The sequence below is a fragment of the Carcharhinus amblyrhynchos genome, chromosome 4 (assembly GCF_965287045.1).
Source record: "Carcharhinus amblyrhynchos chromosome 4, sCarAmb.v2.hapA, whole genome shotgun sequence".
Taxonomy (NCBI): domain Eukaryota; kingdom Metazoa; phylum Chordata; class Chondrichthyes; order Carcharhiniformes; family Carcharhinidae; genus Carcharhinus; species Carcharhinus amblyrhynchos.
Genome location: NC_137327.1, coordinates 74,526,974 through 74,550,878, shown reverse-complemented (window position 1 = coordinate 74,550,878; position 23,905 = coordinate 74,526,974). Strand labels below are relative to the sequence as shown.

General features: G+C 41.5%; 1 protein-coding gene across 1 annotated transcript in view; it reads right to left on the bottom strand.

The window, feature by feature from the left end:
* Positions 1-23,905, bottom strand: part of LOC145342449 (sodium- and chloride-dependent neutral and basic amino acid transporter B(0+)-like) — an 81,118-nt gene that overhangs the window by 43,193 nt on the left and 14,020 nt on the right. Inside the window, exons 3-5 of the mRNA XM_080188012.1 lie at positions 15,620-15,773; positions 9,244-9,375; positions 1,703-1,870 (exon numbers count right to left, since the gene is read on the bottom strand). Of these exons, the coding sequence (XP_080044138.1) occupies positions 1,703-1,870; positions 9,244-9,375; positions 15,620-15,773 (454 nt within the window). The remainder of the gene's footprint in view (positions 1-1,702; positions 1,871-9,243; positions 9,376-15,619; positions 15,774-23,905) is intronic.

Genomic DNA, 23,905 nt, shown 5'->3' with positions numbered 1-23,905 from the left:
ACTGAGTTCAATTCCTGGCTTGGGTCACTACCTGTGTGGTGTCTGCATGTTCTACCCACGTCTGTGTGCATTTCCTCTCAGTCAGAAAGATGTGCTGGTTAGGTGGACTGACCATACTAAATTTTCCCTCCACGTACCCAAACAGGCGCTGGAGTATGGTGACTAAGGGATTTTCACAGTAACTTTATTGCAATGTTAATGTAAGCCTATTTGTGACACTAATAAATAAACTTTTAAACTTTAAACTTCAAGCACCATCAGCCTTGCGTGTGGCAATGTCTACAGATGGTGTTTTGGACTCATCAGCCACCTCTGAACGCACTGAAGTGGAACGGAACCAATCATCCTCGATTCTAAGGGACTGCCGAAAAGAATGCAAGAGGTTCCCTCTCAGTTGTCCACTGTGTCCCATAGATCTGGTGAGTCTGTACTAACCACATGATTGTTAAAACATTGTTGTGCATGTAGTAAGCAGGAACCAATCACTGAGCTTCCAAACCAACTATCACACCGGACAAAATTTCTGCCTCCCTGCTCGCATGAATAGTAAGCGCGTACCCCAAATCCAGCTCAAAGATAATACCACATACTCCTAACAATCTTGGGTCTGCTCTAAACTTCTGAATGTAAATTATATTTTTCATACTGGCACATCCCAACTTCTCATATTTTTACCCGAGTCAATCCTTAACTTTATTCATGTACAGCTGAACATTTACCTAAATCTAAAGTCAGTAGAAAATTCTATCTGTTAATAGTTTGAGCTACTGCACAAAACCCATGCTTCCACAAGATCTCATTCAATCTCTGAAAATGATAGCTGTTATATTAAATTAGAAACATTACTATTTTATCGACTTGTTATTCAATACAGAAGAGGCCATTCAGCCCATCAAATCTTCACCGACAAAAACACATAAAATCTGCACCAATCCCACTTTCCAGCACAAGGCTCATAGCCTTGAATGTATAATATTTTAAATGCTAATCCACTTACTTTTTAATGGCTGTGAGATTTCCTGCCTCTACCACCCTCCCAGGCAGTGCATTGTAGACTCCCACCAAAATGTTTTCCTCAAATTTTCTCTAAACTACCTGCCCCACACTTCAAAGATGTCCCCTCATTATTGACTCTTCAGTTAAGGGAACAGCTGCTTCCTACCCATCCTGTCCACACCATTCATAATCTTATACACCTCAATCACATCCTTCTCAGCCTTCCCTGCTCTAAAGATTGACCTGAGCCTCTCCAACCTCTCCTCATTGCTCAAATGCTCCATCCCAGGCAACGTCATGCACCCTCTCTGCGCAATCGCATCCTTCCTCTCGTGAAATAATAACCTAACAAGTGATAGTCATTCTAATAGGGTACTATGTATATTTTCCATGTAATGAGTAGCTTAATATGTTTAAGCCGTTTCTTAAATTCACAGGTATCATGTGACAGCAAGATGTTCAAATTGATCTGTTTACTTTTATAGCTCAGGAAATATTTCATGAAACGTGCAGGTTTTACATAGCTCAATGTTTGGATTTGCCAGTCACAACGTTATTTCAATCTTCTATAAATTGAGATGCCTTCTACACATTTAAAATGAAAATAGCTTTTAAACTATTGTCCATTTTTCTCTCATTCAGACTGACAGCATGAAAATTGACCAGTCGGTCTTGAAACTTGACCCAATAGAAGTTCAGACAGTACCTTTGGGAGTCCTGCTGCATGTTTCATCTGCACCCCACCAACTGAAGCAGTCTGTCCACGGCAGGAGGGTTTGGAAGGAGGTGAACAAGTAATACAGGCTGTAGCCAATGATGCAGTTGTAGTAAATGCCCACAAATGCAGATACAAAGACCATGGTGATGCCCACACCTTTAAATGGATTGAGAAAGCAATTTAAGTTAGAAGATATTCACTTGAACCAATTATGTTTTCATGTATTCAGCTGCTCAGACAAACCAATTTTGTTTCTTTACAGTTATTATATTTGTCTAGAACTGAGCGAGAAGGAAACGAGTGACAAATTTAATTGAGGATGAGGGAGTGTCCCAGTATGAACTGAGAGAGTGTCACAGTGAAAGACTGGGAAATTGGATGGTGTGATTTGTTGGATTTGTTGTGATTTGTTGTGACTTGTGATTTGTTGGAAGGAGTTGCATGGCGCATAGAACTTGCATTGTTTTCTGGACTCGAATAATATCATGGTGAACGAGAACCAATGGGTATTCAGTTGGAAATTTGAAAATGCAGTTGTTAGTAAACTGGGAGGTAATTCTTTATAGAGAAGCAAGTAGGGTTGGAAGGAGGGAAGCAGATGTTAATGAAGAGCGATATAAGGATGTGTGACAAGATAGCCTTATCTATGATGACAGTAGAATGACCACGAAATAACAAGCTTGAGTCACTGGTGGTGAACACATGCAGGTGAATTTACATGGAGGGAGAAATTAAAGGACAGTGGGAGGGCATGAACTTTGAGGAGAGAGCGTACAATGAACTGAGATGGAGACTGAAGGATGAGAAGTTGCTCGGTGAAACATGCAAAAGAAAGCTGTAAAAATGAATCTGTAAGGATACTTGACATAATAGGTGTTTGGTACAGAATAAGGATTTTAAAGACGTGAGAGAGCTGTGACAAAATTAGATGCTTAAAGGTGTTAGGAATGGGTTAACAGAGCTTCCAATTAAGTCCTAATCTGATGTCAATTAATTCAATAGAAGTCACTGATACATAAAGGGGTCACAGGTGGCACTTTGGTGTTGATGGAAAATAGTATGTGAAGTTGGATCAAAAAAAAAGGTGTTTTATAAAGAAGCAGAATTTGTATCGATTTTACAGCAATCGAGAAACACAAACAATGGTAGTAGAGGATGGTTGCTAGTTCGAGGTAAAGAGCTGCAAGTTACAACTTTTGAAAAAGAACAAAAGGAAAACTTCACTCAAATTCTAAATCAATAAAGGAGCGAGTAGGAGACAACAAAAATGCTGAATCCAGAATAAAAATATCAGGATATCACTATCCACCATTATTTTCAGAAACTGAACCTTATGACCAATGGAGAAGTCAAATCATTATGTGGACCAAGGCAATTGCTGTGAGGAAAAGAAAACAAGATGTTAGCTTGTTCTTTAATTTATAGAAGTAAAATCAGACGCAAAGTGTTTTCTAAATTGGAGGTGGAACATTTGAACAAGGAAGAAAGCCTGGATAATTTATTAAATTTCATGTATAAGATTTATCAATGGATTCACGAAGGGGAAATCGTGTTTGACGAATTCACTGGATTTTTATGAAGATGTGACTAGTGCGGTAGTCACATCTACCAGGAACCGGTGGATGTGGTGTTTTTAGATTTCCAGAAGGCGTTCGATAAGGTGCCTCACAAAAGGTTGCTGCAGAAGGTTAGGGTACACAGAGTTGGGGATAAGTGTTGGCGTGGATTGAGAACTGGCTATCGAACAGGAAGCAGAGAGTTGGAATAAATGGGTGCTTTTCTGGTTGGCAGTTGGTGACTAGTGGCGTGCCGCAGGGATCGGTGCTGGGGCCTCAACTGTCTACCATATACACAGACGATTTGGGGAATGGAGCTGAGTGTAGGGTAACAGTGTTTGCTGATGACACGAAGATGAGTGGAAAAACGAATTGCGTGGAGAACGCAGAAAGTCTGCAGAGAGATTTGGATAGGCTGAGGACCTGGCAGATGGAGTATAACGTTAGCAAGTCTGAGGTTATCCACTTTGCAAGAAATAATGGTCGGATGGAATATTATTTAAATGGTGAAAAGTTGCAACATGCTACTGCGCAGAGGGACATGGGGGTCCTTGTGCACAAATCGCAAAATCTCAGTCTGCAGGTGCAGCAGGTGATCAAGAAGGCGAATGGAATGCTGGCCTTTATCGCGAGGGGGATAGAATATAAAAGCAGGGAGGTCTTGCTGCAACTGTACAAGGCACTGGTGAGGCCGCAACTAGAGTACTGTGTGCAATTTTGGTCCCTTATTTGTGAAAGGATATATTGGTCTTGGACGGAGTACAGAGAAGGTTCACCAGGCTGAAACCGGAGATGGGGGGGGTTAGCTTATGAGGAGAGATTGAGTAGATTGGGCCTGTACTCGTTGGCATTTAGAAGGCTGAGGGGGGATCTTATAGAGACTTACAAGATAATGAAGGGGCTAGATAGGGTAGAGGTAGAGAGATTCTTTCCACTTAGAAAGGAAACCAGAACTAGAAGGCATAGCCTCAAAATAAGGTGGGGGGGGCAGTTTAGAACAGAGTTGAGGAGGAACTTCTCTTAAGAGGGTGGTGAATCTCTGGAATTCTCTGCCCATTGAAATGGTGGAGGCTACCTCGTTGAATATGTTTAAGTCACGGGTAGATAGATTTCTGAACGACAAAGGAATTAAGGGTTATGGGGAGCAGGCAGGTAAGTGGAACTCATACACTTCAGATCAGCCATGATATTATTGAATGGCAGGACAGGCTCGAAGGGCTAGATGGCCTACTCCTGCTCCTATTTCTTATGTTCTTATCAAAAGGATGACTTAAGTGCGCATGAAGCCTGGTCAGAATTTGATAGATTTTGGAAATCAGAGGATATTTTTATTGGAGTATGTGATGGCATTTAGTAGACTATAAAAGACTGTAACAACACCGTCTGCAGTTTCCATGTCTATGGTGGCATTTAAGTTACTGGACTGTGCTAAAGTGACCCATATGGATAGGCCCCTGGTTTTGATAGGAGTTAAGTTTGCAGATAATATCTTGTTTGATTAAATGACAAAAGCCTTAAAAAAAAATTGTCAGAGATATTCTATCCCTACAGCTCTTATGACACAAATGGGTCAGTCAATGGTGAAGCAGAAATGTAGAAGATATATTATTAACACGATGGTGAGATTGTGCAGGCACAAGCAGGCTGAGAGTATGGAAGAAGATTGGGACCCAGAAATTACAAGGACAGAAACACCTTTCAATATCTATAGCAGGAGGAAGGACATGGAGAATGGTAACAGGAAAATGAACCCCAGAAATGCCCAGGGTATGATAAATTGGTGTTTCTGGTATGACTCTAAATTTCATTATGCTTTCAACTGTCTGAAATAATTTAATAATATTTGAAGCTATACGTGAAAATGGAGGAATCAGAAGAGAGAAGAGATGGTGACCAGAAAGAAGCATTGTCTTATTCACAAAAAGTTTTACTCCTGCAATGAGAGTTTTGTTTGCACAGTCCTTCAATTGTGCTGTATTAAACAGTGGCTGCCTATCTATCATGTGTGGAATTGACTGGTTAAAATGTTACTGGACTGTTTAAATGCTGAAAATCAGAACAAGATTAAAGAATTTGAAAGTTCCACAAGTTTCAGGTTCAGAGATGATAGCCTGAAGTCACTAAAAAGAATGGTGATCCCTTGCAATATTGCCGGAGTGAATCATTTCATTAATACAGATGTTGAGTCAAGTGAGGTACTTTGCTTCTGAGTCGACCGTTGATGAGTAAAGCACACATAAAACCGGTTAAGAAAAATGATAAAGCAACAGCTCTTGGAAAAACAGCAGACTTACAATTTAGAGTCGGGAAACTTGTATTCCATTAATGAGAAATAATTTTTCGGATAAAGAGGTTAAAGAAATATTATTAGCAGCTGGAAATGGGACTTCAGCTGATAAAAAGCTCATTGTGTTGAAACTGCATAGGCAATTTGTGTATCCATCTTTTCAGCTGCTGAAAATTTTATTAAAAGTTGCAGGGGTAAGAGATGAAGACTATACTAAGCTGATAGAACAGGTCAGTGATTGCTGAGAGATTTGTAGGAACTGCAGAAGGACACCATCACGACCGATAGTAACTCTATCTTTGGCCAGAGATTTTAACAACATTGTGGCCATGGATCTTAAGAACTGGGATAAAGCAAACAATATATTTATTTATTTTGCACTTTGACTAAATCTGGTTGCTAAATCTACAACCAATCATTGCATGTCGTGAAGAAGAGTAATTCTGGATCAGATTATGGAAAAATGGATAGGAACAGGAATGGGCACAGGTAAAGTTCCTGACAGACAATGGGGGGGATTTTTCTAACGATGAGTTTAGGGATATGTGTGAAAACATGAATATCATAAACATAATATGGCTGTGGAAAGCCCATTTAGTAACAGGGTGTGTGAGAAATCATGTTTAATAGATGATATACTGTGGAAAATTTTGGCAGATAGATCAAATTGCAAGTTAAATTCAGCCTTCGCAAGGGCAGTACGTGCAAAGAATTTGTTGCAGATGGTTGGGGAACTACAGTCCCTATGAATTAGGAATCTTAAAATTTCGTCCAGCTTGAATGATCAGCCTCCAGCTTGGGAAGGGACTACAATTAGCTCTGCCTTTTGCTGAGCACTTAAATGCATTGCATATAAGCAGAAGTCTCAAAGAATTCGCAGAGCATTAAGGCACAATGTACGGCCATCAAATACCATTATTCAGAAAAGAGATGTAATGTATTATAAAAAAGATAATAATAATGAAGAGAAAGACCCACATAGGCATAGATGGCAAAACAATTGTTTTGCAACATGGCAATCGGACGATTAGGCTACTTTCATCAAGGACAATGGGTTACAGATTACAAATTTGGAAAGGGTAGACGTACGTGATGAAGAACCAGAGTCATCCATTACTCAAGTATTACAGAATTGAGGATCAGTTAACTGAAGTAAACATGGTGCTTGTACAAGAACACACTACATCTGATAGATTAGAACAGGCCATTTTTCCAAAAGTGGGTGCAAAGGTGACATACTTGCCTGAAGGGTCCAGTCAATGGAAGGATGCAACTGTTATTAGTAGAAGAATAGGGAAGCGCACTGGGAAGTATAAACTGACTGAATGTACAGAAACAGGAGGGGGGGTGTCAAAGACTATGGATTGGGAACATGAAGTGTAAAAATGGGCGGCACAGAAATATAGTGTCAGTTCAGAAAATAAGTCTGACAGTGAAGAGATCGAGAACTTTTGAAACACCATCCCACAGCAGGAGGGAAAGATCAAGCAATGGTAGCACAGAACGAGATATCAGATAGGATAGAAGGTGTAGCGTGACAAGCTTGGAATAGGAGTAAGACTGCAAATGCTACCAGGAGTCGAAGCCCATGTGCTTGTGAGATTTTGGTGGTTTCCAACAAATTAGATGAAAGTTATAAAAGATGCCAAACAGCAAGAACTACACAGTTGGACTAAGTTTGGGGGGTACACACAGAGACACCAGATTGGGGACAAAGAACTCGATCTCAGATGAATTTGTATGGAAAAAGTACTCCCTGATGGAACCTATAAAGCAAAGGCCAGGCTAGTGGCGAGGGGGGGATTTGAAGAAAACTTAGACCAGGCTTAAGGGGTGGATTCACCTATCGCAGGAAAGTTATCTTAAAGATCATCTTGGCTCTATTAGCTACAAAGACTTGGGAATGCAAATCTATAGCGATAAAAGCTACCTTTTTGCAGGGGCATCAGCTTCAGAGACATTTTTCTCCATCCTTCAAAGAAGCAGCCAACACCGAAGGGGTACTATGGAAGCTAAATAAATGTGTATGTGGGCTAAATGATGCGTCTAGAGTGTGGTATTTTTCGGTAAGGGCAGTTTTGTTAGAATTACGCTGTTGCCAGTTGAAAGCAGATCCTATGATGTGTTACTGGCACAGTGAAGGAAAGCTTTCTGGTATTTTTATGGTGCACGTCAATTTTTTTTTGTTGGGGTGGTGGTAATAGTAATTTCTGGGCTGAAGAAGGAATTCAGGGTTGGAAGTCAGGTTTCAGGAGCCTTCAAATATATTGGACTGGAAATCGGACAGACTGAGTCAGGTGTCACTCTGTCAGCAATCTTATTCGCTATTGGGTTGATACTTTGCAATCAGTCACGGTAGGGCTTCACAAAAGGACGCAATGGTTACAAAGATGGAAAAAGAGGAACTCCACAGTTTGTTTGGGCAACTGTGTAGACAGTCTAGACCGGATGTTAATATTGATGTCCTAGAGTTGAGTACAAAAACAAATGATCCTATAGTGGAAGACATAATGAGAGCAAACAAAACATTGGTCAAACTAAAAATGCAGGAGTGTGTTTTGAGATTCCTGTTTTTTCGGGTGATCGTACGCACTTGAAACTCATAGTTTACAGTGACACATCCTATGCCAATATGTGGGTTTCAAGCGCAGGAGGTTTTGTAATTCTTTTGGGGGAAAATGTCCCCTTACATGGGGAAACAAAGAAAATAGAGTGGTTAAAAGCACATTGGCTGCTGAGGCATTAAGCCTTGTAGAGGCTGTGGATATGGCCTTTTTAAATATCCCAGATATTAACAGAAATTCTGGGATTAGGGGATTTGGGTAAAATACCCATTGAATGTCACTGACAATAAATCCCTGTGGGAAAAATGTGTACTCCACAAAACATGTAAATGAGAAGATTGAGGATCAACACAGCCAGTTTAAAGCAGATGCTGGATAAAGGGAAAATATCAAAAATTAAATGGGTCGATTAGTAGCTACCAGTTATCTGATTGTTTTATTGAGGCACTAGTTCAAAGAAACTTTTGGAAATTAAGGAAGGGCGTATCTTCCTGTGAATGCATGTCCTTTCTAGAAATGTAAAGAAAAAGGGAAATAGTGTGTTTTGTCCTTTTATTTTCTGTGGAAAACCAATATTCATCAAAATATTTTTTCTCCAAGGAAGGAGAGACTGTTAGGAATGGGTTAACAAATCTTTTCAATAAGTCCTAATTTGATGTCAATTCAATAGAAGTCACTGATATATAAAAAAAGGTCACAGGTGGCACTTTGGTGTTGGTGGAGAATTGTGTGAAGTTGGATCAAAGAAATAAAGATTTTATGAAGAAGCAGAACTCATGTCTCCTTTACTCTCCAGCAACCAAGAAACTCAACCAAAAGGTGTCAGAGAAATAGTGGGTGAAACCAAGGTTTCATTTGCTGATAAGGGTCACTCTGCTACCACAGTGGACTGGATGGGGCATGTTTAGCAGGGAGACTTAAGGGAGAAAGCGTAAGCACTTATCAGCTAAGTTTCTGTCAAGGCCACAAAATTATTGCAAACATTTATAATAAGCTCATGGACAGCTGATCATCTGACAGTACAAACAATGAGACAAGAAACCTGTTATAAACAACAAGGGAAATTGTTATACTTAAATTGCTATAATTTGACTTGTGTTGCTTAAAAAAAAAATCATTAACCTTGTAAAATTGGCACAGATCTCCACACTGCAACAGGTCCAAAGCTGGCAAACTGGCCAAAAGAACATTCCAAGAAAAACAGGGGTAGTCCAGCAAATGCCAACATGATTACATAGGGAATAAGAAATGCACCTGGAAAATATAGCAAGGTTTAAAAAGATTGTATGGATCGTTAGGCTGTTTCATACAATTTATGGCTGAACATTTACAACTAAATGGGCTGTTTGTTTTAACACAGGAATGAATTGTCTTCGCAGAAAACAGTTACTGTCCACCGTTTTCTTTTTATAAAACAATTGCAATGAACATTCTGATTTACTTCCAACACCCCTGTTCCTTTCACTTGAGAGTCTCAAGCATCACCAAGTTGACACAAAGTGAATGTTCTATTTCAGAACAAGATGATAGTTTACATGGAACTCATTGCAGAATCATTCCTGGAAATGAAAATGCAATCCGTGCCCCGGCAGAAACTGCTTCCCTTAATTTTTCACCAAAAATCACGAGTTTGAAAGCATTTAAAATATTATTTTAACAAACTTCACCATTAGTTCAGGTAAGCAGACACGTGAGTTCAAATCTCCAGGCAGCGCAAATAACAATGTAGTGAAATAAAAGGTATTACTATAATTTGTCAATGGAAAATTCAAAATTTAACAGATGAGACTTTTTCTCATCTTTTGGACGTTAAGAAAGACTGAAATGCTGCAGTAACTAACCTGCCTGGATTTGTAAATGTCATTTAAGATGCATTTACCTTTATTATTATAGGCAGTTCAGTTAATATGCGTACCGTTGACCAGAAACTCAACTGGAATTGTCACAAACAGTGGCTACAAGAGCAGGTCAGAGGTTAGGAATATCGTGCTGAGTAACACACCACCTGACTCCCCTAAGCCTGTCCATCATCTACAAGGCATAAGTCAGGAGTGTGATGAAATACTCCCCACTTGCCTGGACAGGTGCAGTTCCAACAGTAGTCAAGAAACTTGACACCATCCAGGTCAATGCAGCCTGCTTGATTGGCACAACATTCACTCTCTCCCTAGAAGGACAAAGGCAGCAGATACATGGGAACACCTCCACCTGCAAGCTCCCCTCCAAGCCACTCACTATCCTGACTTGGAAATATATCACCGCTCCTTTGCTGTAACTAGGTCAAAATCCTGGAATTCCATCCCTCATGGCATTGCGGGTCAACCCACAGTACGTAGACTGCAGTGTTTCAAGAATACAGCTTACTATCACTTTCTCAAGGGCAACTAGTGGTGGGCAATAGTCCAGTCAGCGATGCCCATGAGTCGTGAATGAATTAAAAATCTTTCACGTGGTTTACAAGCGAGGTACCAAGATAAATCATCAAATTTCGTATAAGAACAGTTTATACATTTTGTTATTCCTCCACTTCACAAATCTAGAATTTCACTTAAGATTTATGTGGTAATTCTATTAAAATTGTAGAGTATATGATGCATTAAGTCTTCTTTACTCTGTTATTTTGAGTGGAAAATAGATGTGAGTATAAGCTGCATTGTACATCTATCTGTTTTCTAGTATAAACAGGAAATAAGAATTTATACCCCTCCATACCTTCACGCAGGACAATCCAATCAGAAGATGAACATTAGACATATTAAATGCAGTGATGTTTATTGCTGAGAAGTTTCTGAGTGACCTAGAGTATGTGCATCGTGTTGGAAGGGAAGTTTACGGGACAGATTCTCTAAATAATTTAAAGGAACTTTCTCATCTTATGGGCATCGTTTGTGCATAAATTGGAAAAGGAAGTCTGATCTGAAGGAATACATATAAGGCAGCTTGTTTTTCTTCAGGTAATTATACACTTACAGACTTCCTGTAATCTGATTTCAAAGGGTGAGACTTGGATCTCATGTTGGAGGAGCTTCTCACCAGCTATTTCTTGTTGCACATAAAGTGGGGAGAGAATAAAGAAAACGGTAGAAAGTTCTGTGTGCCATCTCCAAAGTGATTCAGCTGTCCCTGAGATAATGCAGGGGCTCAACAACTGCTGCCAAGCTGACAGGAATTCATACTTCTGATTTACAGGGAAATTGAGTTCATGATTTAAGTTAATCAGGGAATTGCTCACCTTGTAAAATTCACTATCGACTAACTGAATCAAGTTATTGCGGAATAATGTCTTTTTTTGCAGGTTTGTCATCTATTTCCTTCACTCAGTTTTGTGATTGTGATGAACATCTAATCTGAGCAGATATGCTCAGCTTATAAACCTGAACCCAGGGATAATTGAGAATTTCAAATATTGCATACTGAACATATATTTTAAAGAAATTCAAAATGAATAATCAATTCTAAAAACTAGCTAATGCTCATTGGATTTTAAATACCATCTATTCAAAATATCACACTTTTGACCAGAAACACTTTGAGAGTTTTTGTGACATGTCAATCTTTTTCGCAAATTTGAATCTCCTTATTTTTTCTGAGTTTGCCAGTACACCTCAAGCAGAACTATAGAACACTACAGCACAAAAACAGGCCTTTTGGCCCTTCTTGGCTGTGCTGAACCATTTTTCTGCCTAGTCCCACTGATCTGCACCTGGAGCATATCCCTCCACACCCCTCTCATCCATGTACTTGTCCAAGTTTTTCTTAAGTGTTAAAGGTGAGCCCGCATGTACCACTTCATCTGGCAGCTCATTCCACACTCTCACCATGCTCTGCGTGAAGAAGCCCCCCCCACACCCCAATATTCCCTTTAAACTTTTCCCCCTTCACCCTTAACCCATGTCCTCCAGTTTTTTTTCTCCCCTAGTCTCAGTGGAAAAAGCCTGCTTGCATTCACTCTATGTGTCATAATTTTATACACCGCTATCAAATCTCCCCTCATTCTTCTATGCTCCAGGGAATAAAGTCTTAAGCTATTCAACCTTTCTCTGTAACTCAGTTTCTCAAGTCCCGGCAACATCCTTGTAAACCTTCTCTGCACTCTTTCAACCTTATTAATATCCTTCCTGTAATTAGGTGACCAAAAGTGCACACAATACTATAAATCTGGCCTCACCAATGTCTTCTACAACCTCTGCGTAACATTCCAATTGTTATACTCAATACTTTCATTTACAAAGGCCAATGTACCAAAAGCACTCTTTACGACCCTATCTACCTGTGATGCCACTTTTAGGGAAATATCTGTATTCCCACATCCCTCTGTTCCACTGTATTCTTCAGTGTCCTACCATTTACCTTGTAGGTTCTATCTTGGTTTGTCCTTCCAAAGTGCAATACCTCACTTGTCTGCACTAAACTCTATCTGCCATTCTTCAGCCCATTTTTCTAGTTGGTCCAAATCCCTCCACAAGCTTTGAAAACCTTCCTCATTGTCCACTGCACCTCCAATCTTTGTATCATCAGCAAATTTGCTGATCCAATTTACCACATTATCATCCAGATCATTGACATAGATGACAAACAACAATGGACTCAGCATGATCTGTGTGGTACACCACTCGTCACAGGCCTCCACTCAGAGAAGCAATCATACTGACAGAGGAACACAGAAATACTACAGCACAATACAGGCCCTTTGGCCCAAAGTTGTGCCAAACATGTCCCTACCTTAGAGATTACTAGGCTTACCTATAACCCTCTATCTTACTAAGTTCCATGTACTTATCTAAAGTCTCTTAAAAGACCCAATCAAGTCCACCTCCACCACCGTTGCTGGCAGCTCATTCCACACACCCACCACTCTGAGTGAAAAACATACCCCTGACATCTCCTCAGTACTTACTCCCCAGCATTTTAAACCCGTGTCCTCTTGTGGCAATCATTCAGCCCTGGGAAAAAGCCTCTAACTATCCACTCAATCAATACCTCTCAACATCTTACACATCTCTATCAGGTCACCCCTCACCCTTTGTCTCTCAAGGAGAAAAGGCCGAGCTCCTTCAACCTATCATCAGGAGGCATACTCCCCAATCCAGGCAACATCCTTGTAAATCTCCTTTGCACCCTTTCTATGGCTTCCACATCTTGTAATGAGACGACCAGAACTGAGCACAGTACTCCAAGTGGGGTCTGACCAGGGTCTTATATAGCTGCAACATTATCTCTCGACTCCTAAACTCAATTCCTCGATTGATGAAGGCCAGTACACCATACGACTCCTTAACCACAGCTTCAACCTGCGCAGCTACTTTTAAGTGTCCTATGAACTCGGATCCCAAGATCCTTCTGATCTTCCACACTGCCAAGAGTCCTACCATTAGTATTATATTCTGCCATCCTATTTAACCTGCCAAAATGAACTACTTCACACTTATCTGGGTTGAACTCCATCTGCCACTTCTCCGGCCAGTCTTGCATTCTAACAATGTCTCGCTGCAACTTCTGACATCCCTCCTCACTATCCACAACACCTCCAACCTTTGTGTCATCAGCAAACTTACCAATCCATCCCTCCACTTCCTCATCCAGGTCATTTATAAAAATCACAAAGAGTAAGGGTCCCAGAACAGATCCCTGGGGCACTCCACTGGTGACCAACCTCCATGCAGAATGTGACCACTCTTTGCCTTCTGTGGGCAAGCCAGTTCTGGATCCACAAAGCAATGTCCCCTTGGATCCCATGCTCCCTCATTTTCTCAATAAGCCTTGCAAGGGGTACCTTATCAAATGCCTTGCTGAAGTCCAGATATACTCCATCTACTGCTCTTCCTTCATCAATGTGTTTAGTCACATCTTCAAAAAATTCAATCAGGCTCATGAGGTATGATGTGCCTTTGACAAAGCCTGATCTGCCTTTGACAAATCCTCCACTACCACTCTCTGGTTCAATGGAAGAAGCCAATGTCTAATCCAATTTACTACCTCTCCATGTATACCCTGCGACTGAACCTTCCTAACTAACCTCCCATGTCGGACCTTGTCAAAGGCCTTACTGAAGTCCATGCAGACAACATCCAGTGCCTTCCCTTCATTCACTTTTCTGGTAACCTCCTTGAAAGACTCTAATAGATTGGTTAAACATGACCTACCATGCACAAAGCCATGTTGACTCTCCCTAATAAGTCCCTGTCCATCTAAATGTTTGTAGTTCCTATGTCTTAGTACTCCTTCCAATAATTTACCTACTACTGACATTAAACTTACTGGCCTATAGTTTCCTGGATTACTTTTTGAGCCTTTTTTAAACAATGGAACAACATGAGCTATCAACATCCCTTACTATTCTTCTGCTCTTAATATACTGTAGAAGCTCTTAGGATTATCCTTCACCTTGACTGCCAAAGCAACCTCATGTCTTCTTTTAGCTCTCCTGATTTCTTTCTTAAAAGTAGTTTCTTGCACTTTTTATACTCCTCAACCACCTTATTTGCTCCCTGTTGCCTATACACGTCACACATCTCTCTCTTCTTCTTTACCAGAGTTCCAATATCCCTTGAGAGCCAAGGTTCTTTATTCTTATTCACTTTGCCTTTAATCCTGATAGGAACATACAAACTCTGCACTCAAAATTTCTCCTTTGAAGGCCTCCCACTTACCAATCATATCCTTGCCAGAGAACAGTCCGTCCCAATCCACGCTTTTTAGATCCTTTCTCATTTCTTCAAATTTGGCCTTTTTCCAGTTGAGAACCTAAACCTCAGGACCAGATCTATCTTTATCCATGATCAAGTTGAAACTAATGGTGTTATGATCACTGGAACCAAAGTGTTCCCCTACACACATTTCCGTCACTTGTCCTAACTCATTTCCTAACAGGAGATCTAATATTGCATCCTCTCTAGTTGGCACCTCTAAATATCAATTTAGAAAATTTTCCTGAACACATTTTACAAACTCTAACCCATCTAGACCTTTAAGAGTTTGGGAGTCCCAATCTATATGTGTAAAATTAAAATCCCATACTATAACTACTTTACATTTCCTGCAGTTGTCTGCTATCTATCTGCAGATCTGCTCCTCCAATTCTCGCTGACTATTGGGTGGTCTATAATACAATATAATGTGGTCATACCTTTCCTGTTTCTCAGCTCCACCCACATGGCTTCGGTAGACAAACCCTCTAATCTGTCCTGCCTGACCACTGCTGTAACATTTTCCCTGACTAGCAATGCCACCCCCCATACTCTTCATCCCTCTGCCTGATGGCAGACTGAGACTGGTGGATTAATCTCTTTATTCATTCCTCCTTGGTTTCATGAGGATGCTTCTTAAACCTTCACTAGAATTTCAAGGTAGGGCACAGCTCAGAGGTGCAATTTCTTATAACGACATTATTCAAACCAATATTTAGTACTGTAAGTGGTTCATTGAATTATTAAAATAACAATAAATTCAATGAATATTCCCTTTAATTTCTGCCTTCTATTTTGAATTCAATAAGTACCTCCTCCATTTTTGTAAGCCATATAGGGGAATCTCCAGACATTGCCCAGACCCACAGCAAAACCGACCAGTGACAGCAAGTAGTCAGCCTTCGAGGACCAGTTGCCTCGATCCAAATTCTCGTCTCTTCCATCGATCTGTTCACTGGTGACAACCTTGAGAAAAGAGAGGAAATGGACAAGTTAGAAATTAAACTTTCTCAGTACAGAACTCAGAACAAAAAACAGGTTTCACCCACAACAGAGACACTTTGTTCTCCATTTAGCAGTGTAATTGGTTTGTAGTTTGATACATCCTGAGCACGACAGATTCTGCAATTCACAACAAACAAAGTCATCAAATTTTCAAAACCTCTCAGGGTTTAATGTAAGTTTACCATTTACTCACTGTGTCCCCTGGAAGGCGATTATTCAAATCCAGGTAAAGCTATCTCTTGTCCATTTTTGGACAATAAACGATTCTTCTGTTTGTTGGGGGTGAGGTGCAAAGGTCTCCTAACTTTGTACTGCTCAGACTGTGTCAAGAACTAATCAGCTCCACAACAGGTAGTGACTCTATCAGTCAAATCCCAGCTTCTTATATACAATTTAAAAGGGGAATAGCTCTATTTACTCAGCACATGATGATGACATTCAAGTTCTTTTCTATTTCTATTATTAATAGGTTGATCTGCCAACTGAAATTATTTAATTATAGGTATTTGTATTTATTCCAAAATGGTCAGGCACAATTCTGCTTCTAAGGCTCACAAAGCTAATTCCTTAAGGGACAGCATCAAGTATGCCTACAGCAATCACAGCACAGCAACGGAAGAACAGTATTTGCTTAAAGAAGGGGCAGTTTATTCTAACACAGAAACTGGAAGGAAATCCACTAAAATCTTTCTACTCTTTTAAACTTTAAACTGCTGTTATGCTCCAATTATTTTGAATCTCCCAGCTTTATCTTCAAGTAATCTCACATCTCCACAAGGTGCACTGGTGGAGTTTATGTTGCATCACAGGACGAGCAATATAGTTGGATTCTTAACTCTAAAGATCTCCTTATCGTAGTGTCAGTTATATTAGCTGACATTGTTCAGTTAATTTGAGGCTCCTTAACTTAACCCATCAAAACAGAGCATGGTACACCAGATGTTTCATCAGTATTACCAACAGTAATTTCTAATGGATTGTGTAAAGTATTTTGCATTTAATGGAAAGATTTAATTGGGTTTAACAAAGTCCAAAATTCTGGTTTTTGACCGCTCAAAGTATAACATTTTCAGATTGAATCCCATCTCCAAAATCTTTATCAGGGGTGAAATGATTGAAGAAACAGGCTGTGTTATTTTAATAATGAAGAAAGAATGTTTTACATTTTGGATTAATATCATACTGATCTGTGTTTTTAGTAGTTTTATAATGTACCCGTCAGACACTGGTATTTGAACTGAAACTCGCAAAACCAGTATGTCCAATGGAACAGGAATTTCCCTGAATGTTTTCCAGAATATATTTTCTCATTACGTAACAACATTTCATGCATGGTAAGGATGAGATCCTGCCCCTCTGTTCAAAAAGGCCACAGAGATTAAGTATGCATGTGAAGTGTTTAGTAAAATAAGATCATGAAGACTACACTAATTCCATGAATTATTCCTCAATATAAAAAAAATGCTAAAAGGCCATAAAAACAGAATTTCCAGGGTAAGAAATTAAGCATTCATGGTTGGCCTGAACTTTCACAGAGGTGATCACTAAAAGGCAGGCTTTAAGGGGTGCCTTAAGGGAGGAAAATAATGTAAACATGGAGATGGTATTTCAGAGCTTTGGGCCTAGGCAACTGAATGCATAGTCACTGGTGTTAAAATTGGTGTTGCTCAAGAGGCCAGAATTAGAGGAATGCAGATATCTTTGGGCTACAGGAGATAACACAAAGCATGGGTGGCCATGGAGAGATTTATTTTTGTCACATGTATTGGGATACAGTGAAAAATATTGTTTCATGTGCACTATACAGACATACCGTTCATAGATCAAATAGGGGAGAAGGAAGGATAGGATGCAGAATATAGAATTACAATCATAGCTATGGTGTAGAGAAAGATCAACTTAGTATATAATAGATCATTCAAATGTCTGATGGCAGCAGGGAAGAAGCTGTTCTTGAGTCAGTTGGTACGTGATTTCAGACATTTGTACCATTTTCCCGACGAAAGAGAATATGTCTGGGGTGTGTGGGATCCTTTATTATGCTGGCTGCTTTTCTGAGGTAGTGGGAAGTGTAGAAGGGGTTAGTGGAAGGGAGGCTGGTTTGTGTGATGGACTGGGCTACGTTCACAACCCTTTGTAGTTTCTTGTGGTCTTGGTCAGAGCAGGAGCCATACTAAGCTGTGATACATTCAGAAAGGATGCATTCTATGGTGCAACTGTAAAAAGTGGCGAGAATCCTAGAGGGCATGATGAATTTCCTTAACCCCCTGAGCAAGTAGAAGCATTGGTAGGCTTGCTTAGCTATAGCATTGGTGTAGGGAGACCAGGACAGGTTGTTGGTGATCTGGACACCAATAAACTTGGAGCCCTCGACTGTTTCCACTTCATCACCGTTGATATAGACAGGCGCATGTCCTCTACTACGCTTCCTGAAGTCGACAATTCATCAGATTCTCTATCTCTTTCCTCTATTCCGACTCTTCAGATCTGACACACCACAGTGGCGTCATCAGCAACTAGAGTTGGAATGGAATTTGGCCATATAGTCATAGGTGTATAAGGAGTATACTGAGGGGCTGAGGACACAGCCTTCTGGGACACCAGTGTTCAGGATAATTGTGGAGGTGGTGTTGCCCATTCTCACTGTTTGCAGTCTGTGAGTTAGAAAGTCTAGGATTCAGTTGCAGAGGGAGGAGCTGAGCCCCAGGCCACAAGTTTGGACTTGAGTTTTGTGGATAATGGTGTCGAAGGCTGAGCTGTAGTCAATAAATCTGACATAAATGTCCTTTTCATCCAGGTATTCCAGGTTAGGGCCAGGGAGGTGGTGTCTGCTGTGGATCCATTGCAGTAATAGGCAAACTGTCATGGATCCAGGTGACCTGGAAGATCAGAGTTGATATATGCCATGACCTTTCAAATCACTTCATAACAATGGCTGTCAGAGCTGCTGGGCAGTAGTCATCAAAGCACGCTGCCTGGCTTTTCTTTTGACAGCAAGGATGAGACTATCAAATTCTAGACATTGGGGAACACGTAGGTCAGTGAGCAAAGCATGAGTTCAGACATGGGCAGCACAGTGTTGGATGACTTCAAATGTAAGAAGGTAGAATGTGGAAGATCATCCAGGAGTGCATCTGAATCTTCAAACCCAGAGATAACAAAGGCATGAATGAGGGTTTCAGTGCTAAATGAGCTGTGATAGGAGAAAAGTTGTGTAATGTTGCAAAAAAAAATTGGACTGGGGGACAGCAGTGTTTAGGATCTGGCCAACGTAGACTGGAAACAACTAGTAATTGGGAAATCTCATAAAAGCAGTGGAAGGGAGGGAAATTCAAAGGATTAAAGAGAAGCCCAGCATGTTCCGTCGAGAGTGATAGGAAGGAGTAACAAGCTCTGAGAACTGTGGAGCAGAGATATTCAGGATACAATGAGAAAGAAAAAGGCTTTTAGCAAGTACAAAAGGAGCAAATCAGTGGAGGAATTTGTGAAGTATGGAGTGCAGGTTGGAACTCAAGAAAGCAATTAGGAAAGTAGAGGGAATATAATAAAGCTCTGGCTGGTTAAAGTAGGGAAAATCTCAAGTTATTTTCTAAGTATGTCAATGGAATGAGGATAACCAGGTAAAGTGTCATGCCCATAGGGACTGAGGGCAATCCCTGATGAGTGCTATGTACAGGCCCCCCAACAGTAGTCAGGATGTTGGGCAGAAAATAAATCAGGAGATAGAAAAGACATATAAAAGAAGGCAATATTACAATCATGGGGGACTTCAATATGCAGGTGGACTAGGAAAATCAGGTAGGTAGTGGATCCCAAGAAAAATAATCTGTGGAATGTCCGAGATGGTTTTTTTTAGAGCAGCTTGTGACAGAGCCTGGAAGGGAACAAGCAATTCTGGATTGGGGGATGTGTCATGAGGCAGACTTGATTAGGGAACTTAAGGTGAAGGAACCCTTAGGGAGCGGTGACCACAATACAAAAGAATTTACCCTGCAGTTTGAGGGAGAAGCTGAAATCAGATGTCACAGTAATACAATTAAATAAAGGTAACTACAAAGGCATGAAAAGGGAGCTGGCTAAAGTTGATTGAAAAAGGAGCCTAGCTAGGAAGACAGTGGAACAGCAATGACAGGAGTTTTTGAGTGTTATTCAGGAGGCACAACAGAAATTCATCCCAAGGAGGAGAACACATGTAAGGGAAGGACAAGGCACCCATGAGGGAAGTCAAGGACAGCATAAAAGCAAAAGGAAAACATACAAAGTGGCGAGGATTAAAGAGAAGCCAGAGGATTGGGAAGCCTTTAAAAGTGAGCAGAGGACAATTAAAAAAACAATAAGGGGTGGAGAAAATGAACTGAGTCTAAGCTAGCTAGTAATATAAAAGAAGAAAGGAAGAGTTTTTTCAATATATAAAGTAAGAGGGGCAAAAATAACCATTGGATTGCTGAGGAAGTAATAGGAAACAAAGCAATGGCAGAGGAATTCAATAGTTACTTTGCGTCAGTCTTCACGGTGGAAGACACCATGGGATGCCAGAGCTCCAGGAGAGTCAGGGGACACAGGTGAGTATAGTGGCCATTACTAAGAGAAGGTTCTGGGGAAACTGAAAGGTCTGAAGGTGGATAAATCATCTGGACTGGATGGACTGCACCCCAGGGTTCTTCTCCGGAGTCTTCAACATGTCATTGATGAAGACGAACATCTCGCCAGGGCTATCCCCACACCCCCACTTCTTGCCTTCAGACAACCGCGCAACCTCAAACAGACCACTGTTCGCAGCAAACTACCCAGCCTTCAGGAGAACAGTGACCACAATACCACACAACCCTGCCACAGCAACCTCTAAGACATGCCGGATCATCGACATGGATGACATCATCACACGTGGGAATACCATCCACCAGGTACACAGTACATACTCTAGCGACTCAGCCAGCGTTGTCTACCTAATACGTTGCAAGAAAGGATGTTCCGAAGCATGGTACACTGGGGAGACCATGCAGACGCTATGACAATGGATGAATGAACATCGCTCAACAATCACCAGGCAAGACTGTTCCCTTCCTGTTGGTGAACACTTCAGCGGTCACGGGCATTCGGCCTCTGACCTTCGGGTAAGCATTCTCCATGGCGGCCTTCACGACACACGACAGCGCAGAGTCGCTGAGCAAAGACTGATAGCCAAGTTCCGCACACATGAGGACGGTCTCAACAGGGATCTTGGGTTCATGTCGCACTATCTGTAACCCCCATGACTTGCCTGGGTGTGAAAAACCTCACTTACTGTACTGTCTGGAGACAATACACGTCTCTTTAACCTGTGATCAGTGCTCCTTCCACTCACATTGTCAGCCACTTTAAGACTTGAACAGCAGGTTAGGTGTAAAGATTCACATTCTAATCAGTAATCTGTAAACTGTCTGTGCTTTATATGCTCTGTATGAGGCCAGAACTCTTCATTCACCTGACGAAGAGGGGAACCTCGAAAGCTTGTGAATTCACTATCAAATAAATAGGTTGGACTTAAACCTGGTGTTCTCAGACTTCTTTCTGTGTTTACCCAAGTCCGACGCCAGCATCTCCACGTCAATACCGATGCACCCAGTGACGATTGAACATCGGGTAGGAGAATCCCGGGGCCCAGCTGTCATATACACGACCCCGTTTACGGTGGCACAATCGGCTGAAATTGCAAATAAAATCACAACCTTTGAGCCATTGGCTGATCCACACAGTTTCTTTGAGGATGTCAGGTAGCAGAAGATAATGCATGGGCTAGGTGAAAGGGAAGAAGTGAAGCTGATAGTCATGTGTTTAAACAAATCTGTACGGTCTGCTCTGCCAACTCCACAAAACGTCAAGGAAGGAACCTTAAATGAAGTACCTCACAAGAGGTTATTGCAGAAGGTCGATGGACATGGAGTTGGGGGTAGGGTGTTAGCGTGGATAGAGGATTGATTGTCAAATAGGAGGCAGAGAGTGGGGGTCAACGGGTGCTATGCGGATTGGCGGATGGTGACTAGTGGAGTGCCCCAGGGGTCGGTGCTGGGGCCTCAGCTTTTTACCATTTATATAGATGATCTGGAGGAGGGAACCGAGTGTAGGGTGTCGAAATTTGCTGATGACACCAAGATTGGGGGAACGGCAAATTGTGCGGAGGGTGTGGAGAGTCTGCAGAAGGATCTAGATAGGCTGGGCGAATGGGCCAGGAAATGGCAAATGGAATTTAATGTTGGCAAGTGTGAGGTGGTCCACTTAGGTAGGAAGAATGGTAGGAAGGACTATTACTTACGGGGCGAAAAACTGCAGCAGGCGACGGTGCAGAGGGACCTCGGGGTCCTTGTGCATGAGTCGCAAAAACCCAGCTTGCAGGTGCAGCAGGTGGTCAGGAAGGCAAATGGGATGCTGGCCTTCATAGCGAGGGGGATTGAATATAAAAGTAGGGAGGTCTTGCTGCAGCTGTATAGGGCATTGGTGAGGCCGTAGCTGGAGTACTGTGTGCAGTTTTGGGTGCCGCACCTGCGCAAAGATATTTTGGCCTTGGAGGGAGTGCAGAGGAGGTTTACTTGGCTGATACCGGAGTTGAGGGGGTTGAGCTATGAGGAGAGGCTGAATAAACTGGGCTTGTACTCGTTAGAGTTTAGAAGAATGAGGGGAGATCTCATTGAGACGTATAAGATGATGAATGGGATGGATAGGATAGAGGTGGAGAGACTCTTCCCGCTCAAAAAAGACAGTAGGACTAGGGGGCACAGCCTCAAGATAAAAGGGGGGCGGTTTAGAATGGAGTTGAGGAGGAACTTCTTCACTCAAAGGGTGGTGAATCTCTGGAATTCTCTGCCCGTTGAAGTGGTGGAGGCTGCCTCGCTAAATATTTTTAAGATGCGGGTTGATGGGTTTTTGATAAGAGAGGGGATTAAGGGTTATGGGGAGAGGGCGGGAAAGTGGAACTGAGCAGCGACAAATCAGCCATGATCTTATTGAATGGCGGGGCAGGCTCGAAGGGCTAGATGGCCTACTCCTGCTCCTATTTCTTATGTTCTTATGAAACCAAGGAAGCAATATTGACTGAGGTAGGATTTCATATAGGGCATCCTGTAGATGGGTTAACTTTTCGGCCCAGCTCTGCATCTTATCAATGTCTCTTTGCAGCCTACAAGAGCCCTCAGCCTCATCTAGTACTCCATCAATCTTGATGTCATCAGCAAATTTACTAATCCACCCTTTAGCCCCTCTTCCAAGTCATTGATAAAAATAGCAGAGGACCCAGCATGGCTGATCGTCCAACTGGATAGCCTAATCCTGCTTTCTGCCTATAACCTTTGGTCTGCGCTGGATTCCCTATTATTCATCATTTATACAAACAACATGGATGATTGTGAAATAGATGGTGAAGAAAGCATATAGCATGCTTGCCTTCACTAGACGGGGCATCAAGTGTAAATGTTGGCAAATTACGTTCCGGTTATATAAAACATTGGTGAGGCCACATTTGGAATACTGTGTCCAATTCTGGTTGCCACACCACCGGAAGGATGTGGAGACATTGGAGAAAGTACAGAAAAGGTTTACCAGGATGTTGTCTGGTATGGAGAGTATTAGCTATGAGGAGAGATTGAATAAACTGGGACTGTTCTCTCTGGAAAGATGGAGGCTGAGCGGTGACCTGATAGATGTTTATAAAACTGAGAGATATAGGTAGGATGAACATTTGGAAACTTATTCTCAGGGCAGAAATGACAGTTACAAGAAGGCACAAGTTTAAGGTAAGCAGGAAAGGTTCAGTGGAGATGTGCGGGGAAAGTTTTTTTTTTAAAGAGGGTGGTGATGTGAACTGGAATGCACTGCCAAGTGAGGTGGTTGAGGTAGACACATTAGTGACATTTGAGACTTATCTGGATAGACACATGAACAGATGGGGAAAAGAGGGATACAAACAGTTGGTCTAGGTAGGACAACATGATTGGGGTGGGCTTGGAGGGCAGAAAGGCCTGTTTCTGTGCTGTACTGTTCTTTGTTCTTCGATTGTGTGTGGAGGGGGGAGGATTATTAAGTTTGTGGATGACACAAACGGTGGCCAGATGGTTAATACT